Source organism: Dysidea avara, chromosome 3 (genome assembly GCF_963678975.1).
Source record: "Dysidea avara chromosome 3, odDysAvar1.4, whole genome shotgun sequence".
In the NCBI taxonomy this organism is placed as follows: domain Eukaryota; kingdom Metazoa; phylum Porifera; class Demospongiae; order Dictyoceratida; family Dysideidae; genus Dysidea; species Dysidea avara.
In genome coordinates this window covers 49,284,714-49,300,254 of record NC_089274.1, presented here as the reverse complement: position 1 = coordinate 49,300,254, position 15,541 = coordinate 49,284,714, and the positions used below count along the sequence as shown (strand labels likewise).

Genomic DNA, 15,541 nt, shown 5'->3' with positions numbered 1-15,541 from the left:
TCCCACAATACAAAGCTCTATGTCGCTCAATATAACGGGTCAAAGCGCATCGATTCTTTGAACTGGCTGGGTATCAAAGTCATTGGCAAACCGCTTTCCCATGATATTTCCTGGGCAATATGCGAGTTAAACACCGAGTGACATCTTTGAACTCCCACGCTAAAGTGGTATATATACATATATACGTACCACTTTCACACCTCAGATCAAAGGAAAGGCCAGGCCAGTGCATATTTGATAGTGATACCACGACTGCAAGGGATTTGCTGATATATACACCCAAAGCCTGAGGGCTGCAGGTGTATAATATCAGCAGATACCAAGCAGCCATGGTATAAGTGATATATATCACTTGGGACACACTGACCTAATAGGTGAAAGAATAACTGAGAACTCATCCCGTTTGTTTCATACAGTAGCATCTGAAGATTGATTGTGGTTTTAATAGCGTGGGATAATAGCCATCAGAACGTTAGTCATACGTTAAAACGTCATTAATACATTACTATGCTTCAACATGCAATGTTAGAAAACTTGCGATTGTGGGATGGAGTCATTTTTGTACTAAGTTAAGCCAACTATAATTTTGCTATTGGGACAGTAACTAAGTTATTATATTAAGTTAAGTACTTAGGACTGTAAGTTACTAACCTATTTCAATGTAGTAGTAGTAGTAGCTTTGCTGTTCTGTGGTCTGTTCAAAGGCTGATACGTGGTGGGTAGAAATACGCATCCACGATTGTCCAAACAATTATTTTGTGCCTACATTATCCTTTAGTAACAACCAACTAGTCTATCTTAGCAAATATACTCAGCTTAGCAACCACTAAAAAAATGAGTCCCACAATACAAAGCTCTATGTAGCTCAATATAACGAGTCAAAGCACATCGTTTCTTTGAACTGGCTGGGTATTGCTTTCCCATGATATTGCCCAGGCAATATGCAAGCTAAACACCGAGTGGCGCCTTTGAACGCCCACGCTAAAGTTATATATTTTATAGTTATAACACACTTATGAGGGATATGACTAAAATATACGTACGATTCACGAGAGCGCGTTTATTTAGTCATATCCGGAGTAATCATGTTATAACTGTTATATTCTACACCCCAGTAGATGAAAACGATTATAGATAGTAAGTTATAGTGAAACAGCACCTCCTGGAGATGGAAATCAATAGAAATTCTTGATGGATCAGACGTTTTACACTTTAAGAGGTGCCACGCCCACATAGTCACGATTAGTGAGTTATCCACGAAGGAGACAAGAGTTCATCGAAACTTGTTCCAGTTCCTGAGGTGAATAATTGTTGGTTGATTTAGGCGCTTGTTATTAGAGACTTGTTTACCGTTTAGATAAGGATTTCATGGAATGTGTGAAGTTATACCATATATGGTAAGCGTAGCTGCAAAGCGTGGTATATCAGTTATATACCACAGTGCGGCGCTTTTGATCTCAACCACAGGTGTGGTATAGTCCTGTGTGGTATTACAGTTCCTAGATGATTCGGTTTCTAGGACACATCATTTCGATACAACTACATATTGTAAGTGCTAGTAAGTATTAGAAGCTCATGTAATGTCACTTGTACCATGTATGTTGAATTATTGTCATAATAAAAAAAAACATAACAATCATCAGTTATTGTGCTACTGCTGGACTGGTGTCTTATGTACTTACTAGTTACAACTTCAGTATCCTATAAGTTTTTTGATAAGAAAACAAGCATATTAATCTTATCTGGTTTTAACCCTTAAACCCGCATAATCCAGAAAACTGGATTTAAACTTAATAAATACACATGCCTTGCACAAAGCGATGTAACTTTTGAAGCGTCCATCCTATGGCTTTTGCAATTTACATTATTCTGCTTGTGATGTAACAAGGATTAAAATTATACCTAGGGTTTTACCCTAACGCTAAATAGTGAGGCCAAAACTAGCCGTGAAAATAATTTTCAGTAAGGAAGCATGCAAACCCTTTGCATACCTTTATAAAATGATCGATAACTCAATGGTAGTTGCTTCTATCACCTTGCAACAACTTCCATTTGATTTGTCATGAAATTCTCCATCAGACCATATATGACTCACGTGAGTAAACTAATATGTGGTATCTTCCCAACTAGGCTCAAGGCAATCGCTCACAAACACAGTTCAACATGATCAATAGTGCACTATTAATAGAATCAATACACGAGGTGCGTGCGCATACATTTGTGCATTACATCATAGTGTCATTACAACACCCTCTCCCTTAAAAAAAATGGAAGTGAGGAAATAAAATTTTACAAGAAATCACAAGTGTTCTACAATAATGCTAAAATTATAGATTTAGTCTGTTTGGTGGGCATCTGATCCTGGATGAATGCCTAGGGATTGGGTCTTCTTCGGCAGTTGATTCCATAACTGGAATGTCAATGTCTATAACTTCTTGGTTTTCAATTTCCATGTCATTTTTGTCAAGGAATTGTGAACAGTCCTTCAATAACTGATCGACATGTCTTTTCCATAACTGACCATCATTTAATTCCACTTGGTAGGAGACTGGTCCTAATACCCCCTTAACAATGCCCGGTAACCATGAAGGATGACCACGGTAGTTGCGGACAGTACTTTGTCACCATGTTGAAAACTTCTGGCTTTAGAATGACCATCGTGATATTGTTTCTGACTCATTTGAGCCTGCTTCACATGTTTGGCAATGTCGGGGAGAACAAGGTCTAAGCACATTTTGAGCGGTCTACCCATCAGTAATTGACAAGGAGGTACCCCTGTTGTGCCTTGAGGCGTTGTACGGTAGTTAAGTAACACATGTTGTAGTTTAGTGTCTAATGAATTACCGTCCATCTTCTTCAATGCAGCTTTACATGTTTGGACAGCTCGTTCTGCAAGTCCGTTACTGGCTGGATGATATGGTGATGAAGTAATCTGTCTAACACCATTTGCAGTCAAGAACTCTCTCATTTCAGCACTTACAAAGGGTGAACCATTGTCAGATACAATTGAATTTGGGATGCCATGGGTGGCAAATAATGTTCGCAACTTTGTGATGGTGACTGATGAAGTAGCTGACTTAACAGGAAATACCTCTATCTACTTAGAGAAAGCATCAATGACTACTAGGAGCATATGGTTGTCAGCATAGTCCATATGTAGCCTACTCCAGGGTCTTTCTGGAAATGACCAAGGGTGTAAGGGAGCCACTGGGGGCAGATTCCTGGAGGCTTGACATGCCACACAACAACTGGCCATAGATTCTATGTCTTTATCTATGCTAGGCCACCAGACTACCATTCTTGCTCTCTCCTTCATACGAGACATTCCTTGATGGGAACCGTGCAACTCCTCTAGAATACATTGCCGACCAGCTTTAGGAATGATGACTTGATTTCCCCATAATACACAACCATTACAAATTGATAACTCATGTCGACGTGAAGAGTAAGGGTTAAATGATAAATCAACTGATGTTGGCCAACCCCGGAGGACGTATGAGTGAACTTGAGATAAGACTGGATCTCGATGAGTCCAATTCTTGATTTGTGATGCTGTAAGGGGTCCAGTTGATATGTGTTCCAACAGCAGTACTAGTTCTGCAGGCACAGGCACATCTTTATCAGGTGCAAGTACTGGGAGACGACTCAGGGCGTCTGCATTAGTATTGGTTAGTCCCTTCTTAAACTTGATGGTGTACTCATATGAAGCCAGTGCAAGTGCCCAACGTTGTATTCGACCAGATGCCATGGCTGGTACTGGTTTGCTTTCACTAAACAAACTTTGTAGTGGCTTATGGTCAGTGTTGAGAGTAAACTTGTGACCAAACAAATATGTGTGAAACTTTTTCACTCCAAAAATCAAGGCTAAGGCCTCTTTTTCCAACTGGCTATAGTTGCGTTCTGCAGTGTTAAGTGTTCTAGAAGCGTAGGCCACTGGTTTTTCATCTCCATTGTAGACTTGAGGTAACACAGCCCCGATGCCATACTGTGAGGCATCACATGAAAGCACTAAGGGTTGGGAGGGGTCATAATGCACCAGCAATGCTGATGATGTCAACATATCTTTTGATTTAATAAAAGATTGTTGTTGTAGTTCATCCCAAGACCACTTAACGTCTTTGCGAAGCAATTGATATAGGGGAGCTAGGACAGTCGATACATTTGGGAGAAACTTCCCATAGTAAGTCAGCAAGCCAAGGTACGCTCTTAGTTCTGAGATGTTTTGCGGCTTAGGGGCAGCTTTTATAGCCTCAACTTTTGTACCAGATGGACGTATACCATGCTGATCTATTATATGGCCCAGGTAATCAACTGATTTCAGTAAGAATTGACATTTCTGTTTCTTCAAGTGCAAGCCAGCTTGTTTGAAACATAAGAGGACTTCTTGAAGTGTTTTGATATGTTCAGACTGAGATGGACCAGTAATTAATATGTCGTCAAGGTATACGAGAACGTGAGGAATACCTTGTAATAGTGATTCCATAGTGTGCTGGAATATGCCAGGCGCAGAGGATACTCCAAAAGGTAGCCTATTGTAAACAAATAAGCCCTTATGTGTATTAATTGTGAGCACCTCTTTTGACTGGTCATCAACTAACACCTGGAGATAAGCTTGACTCATGTCCAACTTAGTAAACAAGACACCCGCCAAGTGTGGCAAACAAATCCTCGATTTTGGGGAGTGGGTAGTGTTCAACCCGTGAAGCACGATTTGCGGTTAATTTGCAATCTCCACATATTCTCACTGATTGCTTGTCTTGCTTAAGGACTGGCACAATAGGAGTGGCCCACTTAGAATATTTCACAGGTGAAATAATTCCTTGAGTTTCCAACTTCTGTAGCTCTATCTCCACCTTTTCTTTCATTCCGTAGGGTAAGGAGCGAGCTTTGCAAAATCTAGGTGGAATGTTGGGATCAATGTATATACTGGCTTTGCTACCTTGCAAGGTACCAAGCTCATCAGCGAACACTTCATCAAAGGATTGTAACAACTGAGCAAGTTGGTCGTGGACCATGTGAATTGGTTGGAAAAGGTTTGACCAGTTTAGTGGGATATGTCGCAACCAATTCCTGCCAATTAGTGTTGGGCCATTTCCGGCAATGATCACCAGGGGTAATACATACATTTTACCATCATACTCTACATTGCACATAACCTTACCCTTAACACTGAGTTTCTCTCCTGAATAAGTACACAAGTTCACCAGTGATCCCTGCAGCTCTTCTGATGAAATCTCCATGAATTTGGTTTCAGTTATGATGGAGACTGCAGCACCAGTGTCAATTTCCACCGGAATTGGCTTCCCATTTAAGCTCATAGTAACATGTATGGGATCCGTGTTAGTAGCTGTGGCTCTTGTGTCTTGGATTGTAAACAAGGGATACTCATCATGCTCCTTTTGAACAGGTTCTTCTGCTATTATATTAGCTGGCAGCTTGGCCTTTGACACTGGCTGTTTGCTGCGACAGACTTTTGCCAAGTGGCCTGTCTTGCTACAATTTGAGCATACCGTGTATTTAAATCGGCACTGAGGTGCTTTATGGTTGGCTCTTCCACAATGAAAACATTTGACTGAACTGAATGTTTGTTGCTGTGACACTGTGTGCACTGGATCAGTAGGCAGGGAGCGTTGAATATCTTTTGTGCCTTGAACTGCAGACTCTAGAGCTAGGGCTGTCTCTCGAGCTTTGGAGTAAGTGAGGCTCTTCTCAGATAACAAGCGCCTCTGAATCTGTGCATCATTTATGCCGCACACCAGTCTATCTCTCAGCATCGACTCCAATGTGTCACCAAAGTTACAATATTGCGATAGCGCTCGCAGTTCCGCGATATAGGTGGCTACTGACTCTCCTGGCTACCTTACTCTGGTGTTGAATTTAAATCTTTGCACTATCTCCGAAGGTGAGGGGCAGAAATGTTTCTTCATCACCTCCACCATTTGCTTGAAAGATTTCTCCATTGGGGTGCTCGGGGAGATAAAGTTTCTTAGAATTTTATACGCCTGTGCACCGGTAGAACTTAACAATATTGCACGCTGCTTATCAGTTTCAGTTACACCATTAGCGAGGAAATAGAACTCCATCCTTTCGACGTACTGAATACAGTCATCACCCGAAATAAGGTCGAACTCCTCCAATTTCCTTAAAGAAGTGGCCATCGTGGGTACGAAGTGTGCTTGTCGCCAATATGTGGTATCTTCCCAACTAGGTTCAAGGCAATCGCTCACAAACACAGTTCAACATGATCAATAGTGTACTATTAATAGAATCAATACACGAGGTGCGTGCGCATACATTTGTACATTACATCATAGTGTCATTACAACATAAACCCACAATCGAAATTAAACATGTGGCAAGATTTTTGAAACACGGAAATGTCACTCGTCGCTGTTCATCGCTTCATAACAAGTAAGCCACTGTTCATTTAACCTTCTCCAAGTAGCCCAGTGAACACACTTTTAATCTATGCGTGTTTGTAGGCTGTAAAAATTATGTTACCCCATCCAGGTAGTGTCACCATAGATCCTTTACACCCCCCATGCATGCCCATATTGTGTAAACATGCATTTCCGAAAAATTCTGTGCAGGTTTAAGGGTTAAGCAACTTCTCTTGAGGGATACAATGTTTCCAGAGGTACTGAACAACCTTTTTGATGCTGCACTGCTTGCACATATACAAAGGTACTTCTTGGCCAATTGTGCTAATATCGGGTAACTGTTGTATTGAGTCCTCCACCAGTATAGTGGGTCTGATTCTGAATCAACTACTGGTAAAGATAAATATGCGTCTATTTCAGCTTTTACCCTGTCCTGAGGGGTTTTGGGAAACATTGCTTCCTTATTTTTCTTCAAAATACTACCCAATGTCTTTTTCTTAGCAGGCGGTGGTCCTGTATCATTTGTCAATGTCAAAGTAGTTGAATTCACACTGTCATCATTCTGAGCAAAACGTAGTGCTTCAATTGCTGCTCTCTCTCTAGTGAGAGCTACTAGATTTTCTGTGAAATCATCTGAGGAGTCATCTAATGGATTTGTTTTTGGTATGTAGTCTGTTTTGAATCTTGGATTAAGGAACGATGCTACATACAGTAGCTCTTGAAGTTCATTCCTGTCATACTTGTCTTGCAGGCTTTTCTTTTTATGTCTGCTGTTAACGTTGTGTCTTCGCTGTTTTTAGATAATTCATTGTCCTCCATGTGCAAAATAGGACTCAGAGCTGAAAAGGTGATATATTTTCTCCAGAAAATATGTCAGTAAAATCGGCCAATAGAGACAAAGCTTTGTCTATGGCTTCCAAAACCTCTAAGTCTTGCCACGTGGGGACAAGATGTGCTGTTTAGTACCTGCCGTAGGGTTGTTTCTTGTTCAAGTACACAAACAATCATTTTTGTAATGACCCCCACCGTGTTGGGAAATCAATGACTAGTGAATGATTTGGGATACCCAGGTCTGTTTGTGCCTTTGGTAGATCTCTTTTTTTTATTCCAACTATGGGAAAATGTGTAATCAGTTTCCTTATCACACCTAATGCTCTGGCAACACGGTGATCATCTTTAATTGCATTAGTAATGGCAAGGTGTAAATTATGGCCAAAGCAGGGAATATGTAGCAAATCTAGTAGGCGACAAGTTCGTACTATAGTAATACAAATCTGCTTCTCCTCAGACAAACCCCATCTATCCAATACTGACTTCATTGACTCAGCAAGATTCTCACCATTATGGTCAGCAGGCATAAATAATGTCTGCAGATACTTGCTCTGAAGTCTCCAGTCCTCACTAATAAAGTGAACAGTATAACTATGGTAGGGCTGCATATTGACACTTGACCACTGGTCAGTGGTATTGCAGAAATGACTTGCACTTTGTAGCATAGAAGTGACAGAAGCCTGAGTGCTGTTGTACAATAATATCTTGAGAAACGTATTTACGTGAGGGAAGCTGGTACCTTGGATCAAAAGTCTCTAACATCTTCTTGAAACCAGACTTTTCAACAATAGCCATAGGAAGCATGTCTTTTGTGATACATCTTGTCATGACGTTTGTTAACTTCTGCCACTTCTTGCTTTTCCTGTTGTATTTTTGGCTTTGGCTGAATGCGTGCACTATCATTGGTTGGTCTTTGCTTCCTGAAGGCTCCGTGGTCTTCTTGGTGGTGCCAGACTTCTTGCGACTCCTTTTATTATAAACTTGTGTGAACAGGAGCGGGTGTTACGATGCAAATGAGTAAAAAGATTGCTAGTATTGCCATGCATCGCTGATACTGCTGTTAGACACTTAGTACAAACCGGTTTCGACAAGTTGCTTGGCTGCCCGTCACTATTGCTTTCGACACGGAAATAATTCCACACAGCTGATTTCGTTCTGGGCTTTGGTACTAGTGATACATTTACTTCTTGTTCATCAGCTTCACTTTCTTCGCTCGCTTCGGTTTCATCTTCCGCTTCGCCTTCCACTAAATCGTTCTCCATGTGCTATACTCACGTGTGCGTACTTTTTTAAAGTCGGTATTTGGTTTTTTAAAATATGATATACGGTTTGTAACCGGTTTTGTAAAAGAACCGTAATTTCTAAAAATACCGAAATACCGCCCAGGACTAATATATATCACATATTGCACTGACTCAAAATGTTAATGAGATATACGCACTGCCTTAACGAGATATACGCACTGGTACTAGTGCGTATATCTTTTTGCTGACAGCCTATGGTGTCAATTTACAGAAGCACGATGCTATGTTTGTAACAGGAATCATCTGTATTTTCCATAGAGACTGGATTGATTGCAAAGGTGCTTCTTCTGCCGTTCTTTGCTTGTAATGCTGTGTAACAGGCTGACCATAGCTGAAAGTGAAGTGTGTAATGGCCACTTCAGTTTTCAGTCAGTAATTGATAGTTGGGGCATACATTCAGATGAAAACATTAATTCAGGCACTGTTTTGTCTTATGATGCAGTATGCACAGGTTCACCAGTCATAATTATGTTGCAAAAAAGTAAACAAAAGGAAAATTAGGAAAAAGGAAAAATATAAGGAAAAATCAGGAAAATTAGGATCATAAAAAGTAAGGGAGGTCACCTACACCTGCAGATATACTAGCGGACATTTAGTCCGTAATTCAGTCATGGGTATGGATTAAATGTCCATTACTATATCTGCAGACCTTCCTTGTTTTGCTACTTTTTTCTGTGATCCCTAATCAAACTTGAAATTCCTAATTTTCTTATTTCTTATCTAGGAGTCAGGCTGAAAATTATGAAAAAACATTAGTATGCCCTAATAGAATATTTAACTACCCTAATAGAGCAGTCAAAGTGCTTCATAACAACATATTTTTAAAAAGTAGTCTTAAAAAGGCTTTAGTTTAGCAGAAATCAATCCACTTACTTTGTAATTTGAGAGTTGTGTATCTTCCCAATGTACCAGGTGGTTCCAAGTGTCCAAAAGCTGTTTTGTACTGCTTATACTGTAAGTGTCATAGCTATTAATTTATAACCTTACCAACACTAAAAACTTCACCAAAACAGCATTTTACTGACTGTATGATAGCCTGTTTTATATATGGCTAGATAAGTTGGTGTTTTAGTTGAAATGTTTCAAATTGTGCCTAAAAAGTAATTTTGAGGTATCATTAAAGGTAAAATGGCTTGGAGAGGGAGGCTGTGCCCCCAAACCCTAGCTGTTAGAGATTCTATGCTGTGGTCAACCCCTCTACATCAGCAACTTTCTCTGCCACTAGTAACAATTCATTATAGAAAAGTCTTTATAATGAATCCAGAACAAAAGGTTTCTAAACCTGTTGATCATATGTAGATTTATAATAGCCTAATACATTAGCACCAATGATAATCATTTAATCAGTGGGACAATGCATATGCTTTTTGATGATGTCACTTGCTCCACTAGTGCTTGGAAATTTCATTCCTATAAAGCACAAAGAATGGTCTATCAAACAGTGCATTCATTGGTACTTACTAAGTTATGATAATTTATTGAAATGTGGATCATTATCAACTGTGTACACTAAGTGATACCTGGCACACTAGACCTATGAGACTGATGAATCTGTATCTTGCACAAGGATAATAAGAATTTTCAATTTGATTAGCCCTAAGGGATCATAGGAATAAAAAGTAGTGAAACAAGGGTAGATGTATATGTATATTTGATGTATATAATTAAAATATTTATCACATGAACGTTCTACTGGTTTGACTTGCTTGTAGGATCAACTCTTTATAGTGTGACTTGTAATGTATCTGGACTCTCTACAGGGCGACTTGTGTAGCTGAATTCTCAACAGGAAGACTTGTCTGTAGCTGAACTTTCTACAGGTGACTTGTTATGGAGCTGAACTTTCTCCAACCACTCTACTTTATTTTACTGCGGAAAATTCTGATCTATGTTAATAAATACTCTATTACAATGTTCATTTGCATAACAACTCACCTTTTAGAGATAAAGTTACAAACAAGTCACCCTGTAGGGATATGCTACAAGTCACTCTGTAGCCATGAGAGTTCAGCTACAAGCAAGTCATCCTGTAGAGAGGTCAGCTACAAACAATTATCCTTGTAGAAAATTTAGCTACATTCCAACTTACTCTGTAGAGAGTTCAACTACATTACAAGTCACCCGAAGTTGTCAATTTGCTATTAACACCTTATTAATTATCTACATTCCTTTTATCACATCAAAAGAATTTTAAGCAAAGTAGAGTAGCGCTGCACTGATCTACTGCAATTTAGGGAGACCCTGTAGATGAATGCTCTAATAGGGTGACTGTTCTATTAGAGTATTATGATTCTTAACTTACTACATGTAGTTGGTTTTCATATCATAATTGAGTGGCTTTTACTCTAATCCTCTATCCTTAGTAATCCATCTATGTGACTTATTCTCTTTAGCAGTTTGCCTAGTAGGCATGAAAACTAATAAAGTGTTGATAGGATTCACATCAAACTGGGTACTGCATGGACCCACTTTAGGTGTGCCAAATTTCAAATTAATCACATGAAGGATCACGGAGCTATGTATATGCAAAAATGCATTTTCTTATCAATATGCCCACAATGTAGTACGCTAGCTTCTTGAAGTATGACACACTACTGTGTGTCTTGATATATCCTACTGTCTTCATTCTTGCTTTAATGTAACTCTTTTGCACTTGTTAGATCAGAAATTCAGGATGTGTGCTCCACTGCGTGTAGCACAATAAATATACTTATATTTGAATGTGCAGCACTGTACCCTATTATTTTGTAGTTGCTACAGTCGTCATAGTCAGTAATCCATCTGGTACACCAGTTAGTGGATCTAATGACACATATGACTATCCCATATTGAGTAGTGTCACTCTGACATGTATGGCAACAGCAACTGGTGGGTCAACACTTACAGTGACCAACTACCAGTGGAACACTACAGGATGTTACACTAACCCTGCTCATAATAGTGGTAATCCAGCTTGTTTCTCTACTGGACAGACAACACAAAATGTAACTGATAATGATCTAACTGCAGAGGATGCTGGTACAATCACTTGTACTGTAACCATTGGTGGTGTTGACTATACCAGTGGACCATTAACACTTCATATATCAGGTAAGTGTGATTTTGTACGTATGTGTTGGAACATTGTTGTAATGCTGATAATTGATTTAGTTAACTTTAAACAATGACATCACTTGTTGTTTGTCATTTAAAACTGATTGACAGTAACATCATTGCATTGCTGCCACCTTTGATTTTGCTGCTCTTAAATCTGGGGTTTCTTAAAATTGCACTATTTTACCATTAGGCTGGTATAGAGATTTTTTCAGTCACTGGACACTTGCTTTTGCTTTCAGGTGTTTTTTTTCTTCATAGGTGTTAAAAGAACTTATATTTTCAGAGTAATTTGGTCTAGCTACCATAAATCCATGGTATATAATTATTCTAATTTAAAGTTTAAGCTATGATAGTTAGACTATTCGCAAGGATATTTATAACCTCTCTTCATAGACACTATACGTACCTCTCAAAATAAAATCCCAGTGTAAAATTATCCCACTGATGGAAGGAACAATATGCATGGAGCTTCATAGTATTGCATTGTGCCGATGACTGATATCATCACTTGTCCCCCATGCCAGCTTGGATGCTCAAAACACTATTGTATTTTGGTAACCCTTGTTTGGTAATTGAAATTTTATGGCTTTTTAAAAGTTAACCACCATTCAGATACTGACCAAAATATAAATTGCACCCCTAGTCTCCCTGCTTTAATTTGACCGCTTAAACAAACCCTTGTTACATGGCTAACAATACCATTAGTTGTAGTTAAACCAGTACAAAAACAATTAGAGAACATTGTGAGAAAGTCCTTAGCTATAACCGAAACCATCACAAAGAATCCACAATAGAACAAACTTTGCTTTCCATACTGAAATGTGTTCTAATAGTTTGATATACACCTACTAGGTATTGCAATGACTGGAGCACTGATTGGTAATGATCATATTGTTACTGGTAATCTCCTAACTGACTACTCATATGTTACTGCACATGCTATCAATGGTCTAATTGCTCGTTGTGTGTCTGGACTGGGACCTACTGGTACTGATAATAATACTCACCTAGGTATATGGTACTTTAATGGAACTCAGTTACCTTATGGACTATGTCAACCCCATCTAATCCAGTCTCAAGCAGCAAATCTAACTGATTACATTGGAGTGATCAACTTATGGCAGTGTGGAGCATTCACTACTACTGCAGAAGGTGTTTACACATGTGTTATAATGGACAGTTCAATGGTGAACCAGACAATGAGATTGGGTGTGTACTTAAGTGGAAGAAGTGAGTCACTGGAGTGTGAATTGTTGCTAGAAATGAAAATAATTGTGCTGATACATGCTGCTTTGCAATGGAGCATAATGATTGTCATTTTTCTCTTCATAGCTGCTCCAGTGATAGACCCTCCATCACCATCTACTGTAGTAGCATATGCTGGCTCTATCCTTAGACTGTCCTGTACCTCACGAGGTTCTCCCCCAGATACATTCACATGGAGGAAGGATAGTGGTCCAATAGTACAGTCCACTAGTATCACTACAGTGACTCAAAATAGTACTAGTGCAGTGTTCCGTGCTGTCTACTCCATTAATAATATCTCTATCAGTGATAATGGAACATACACATGTACTGTGACTAATTCTATAGGAAGTGATAGTGAGATGATCACTGTTATCATTATGGGTATGTTTCAAATAATATATAGTACATGTATTAACAATGAGATATATTATTTGTGTGGCTATAGATCAGTAAACACATAATATATCATTAGCTAGGTATGGTGAAGATGGAGAAGGCATGTGATGGATGCACCAGGGCTGTTGTATTTCTGTTTCTAGCAGCCAAATCAAGATGTCTACTTAGTGATTAAATTCTTTTGACTCAATCTGTACACAACCAACTTCTAGAATTAAAGATTGCATGATCCCATCTGATTTGGCTGCCTACCCCCATGGGGCTAGAATCCAAACAGAGAATGACCCCATGAGACAGAAAATGGAAACAAATCAGTAATGAGATTAAAAGTCAAGCTCTGGAGCCTATGCAGCCTTGTGAGTACTGTATGTTCAATGGATAGTCCTGAAAGGAGGGAAGTGGGTGGGCAAACAGCAAACTCTCTTCACTGATGATGGGAACGTTAAATGCGCACCTCAATAATTCGAATTGCCCTCCCATCAGACTCCAAGTGTTTAACTGCATTCACCTATATACTCCAGTAGCAAGGCCGAATTTATTTCCCACGAGATCAGCTGAAGAACACCAGAAAGGTATCACCTTCTAGTTAACACTGTTTAACTGTTCATTAAATTTGTAACGATAAAAAGGAGTCAATAACATTAGCATCATTGCAGCTGTTTCTTGGCTGCCAGCTTTGACTTCACAATTTTTTCCCTGGCTTTTTTGGAGGCCACACCCTTTTTCATAGCAAGGATATTTTTGATATAGATAGCACTACTTTTTGTAGTTACCCAAAACCAGCCATTAGTTGAAGTTTAACTAGTTAAACTAGGTTAATGGAGCACTCAAGCATGCGCGGATGTATTATGACAGTGGCTAACCTCATGAAGCTCCATCACAACTGAAGTAAAGTGTGGGCTAGTGCGCATGCAAAAAGGGCTGGCAATAATTGGAAAAAGTATACTGCGCATGTGTCACAAGAAAAGGCGTGTAGAAAGGTGTGAGAACGCATGGTGCAGTGAAGTTTGTGAATTCTGTCAGTTTTTTGTTGTTGCTCTGTCGATATGCCGCCCAAGAAGAAGACTAAGAAGAGTCACACAACGTCTGAAACGGGTGCTACAGCAAATACCGGAAGTAGCTCTCAGGAAACTGATACCAATGCAGCGGTTCCTCTGACGCGGAATGATATTCCCACGATTGTGCAGGAGGTTGCAAAACAACTTCGTTCAGACGACTTGGAGGCTCATACACCCCTAGTACCAGGTATGTTCTATTCGCTACTTTAAGTTTCCAATGTGGTTGTGGGCGCCTACCCCTATCTCCTGTAGATGCCTTAGTATAATTGACACTCCTTGGTCTCAGGGCCCGTAGTGCTCCGGCGTGGACTGCCGGGTGAACATGTGCATCTTCGTTGCGCCCCAGCGTGCGCCTCCTTAGCAAATTAATGGCAGAAAGCAGACTAATTTAGCAGAAGGCAATGACATGTGCGGCAGTTTGGATTTTACGCGGCAGTGCCCTCACCCCCCCCCCCAAAAGGGATAGAAATTCCTATCTATAAATAGTGTAGTATATATATGTATGTGTATATAATTACAAATAAATAATATATGTATGCATATTGTATAGGCATAAAAAAAATATATATATATAAATTAAGCTGTTTGTGCATCACTGTTTAATAAATTAACTATGAAAAGGGGGCATGACACATCCTGCCCACCTGCATTGTAGTTCGCACTCAATCATCAATGCTTTAACTTATTGCAGCCATCTCGAGGATTCCACCCCCATCGGCTATTACTCATATTCTGGTGACTTCCGAGGCATCATCCACTCCCGTACAGCTACCAGCAAGTAACAATAATCAGTCGAAAAAAGATTTAGCCAACACTTTGACCTTCGGTGCAGGACTGCCACCAGTGCCATCCAGGCTAGTCAAGAGAATCCAAGACGGAGAATTCATTGACATGGCTGAACTAACAATAGATAAACTGAGCATGTCATGCCCGGATGAGGCCAGTAAGCTGAACTATTCTAAAGGACGGTCAGTGACCTCTATTGTGGAATGGGCCCAGTGCTTTACTAACTACAATGTAGTTCGCGGACAAGCCCAATCCGAAAGGATACCCGACCTTCTAGGGTATGGACATTTGATCTTGGAGGCACACTTAGAGTACACAGGTGATGGATGGGCTGTTTATGACCGCCGCTTCTGCCAAATTGCCGCTTCTCGCCCAGACACCACTTGGACAAGGAGAGATAACGACCTTTGGAACATGGTGTTCACAGGCAATCAACGTAGAC

General features: G+C 39.8%; 1 protein-coding gene across 1 annotated transcript in view; it reads left to right on the top strand.

The window, feature by feature from the left end:
* LOC136251450 (mucin-22-like) overlaps positions 1-15,541 on the top strand; it is an 87,370-nt gene that overhangs the window by 25,243 nt on the left and 46,586 nt on the right. The window contains exons 7-9 of the mRNA XM_066043905.1: positions 11,267-11,605; positions 12,464-12,841; positions 12,944-13,240. Of these exons, the coding sequence (XP_065899977.1) occupies positions 11,267-11,605; positions 12,464-12,841; positions 12,944-13,240 (1,014 nt within the window). The remainder of the gene's footprint in view (positions 1-11,266; positions 11,606-12,463; positions 12,842-12,943; positions 13,241-15,541) is intronic.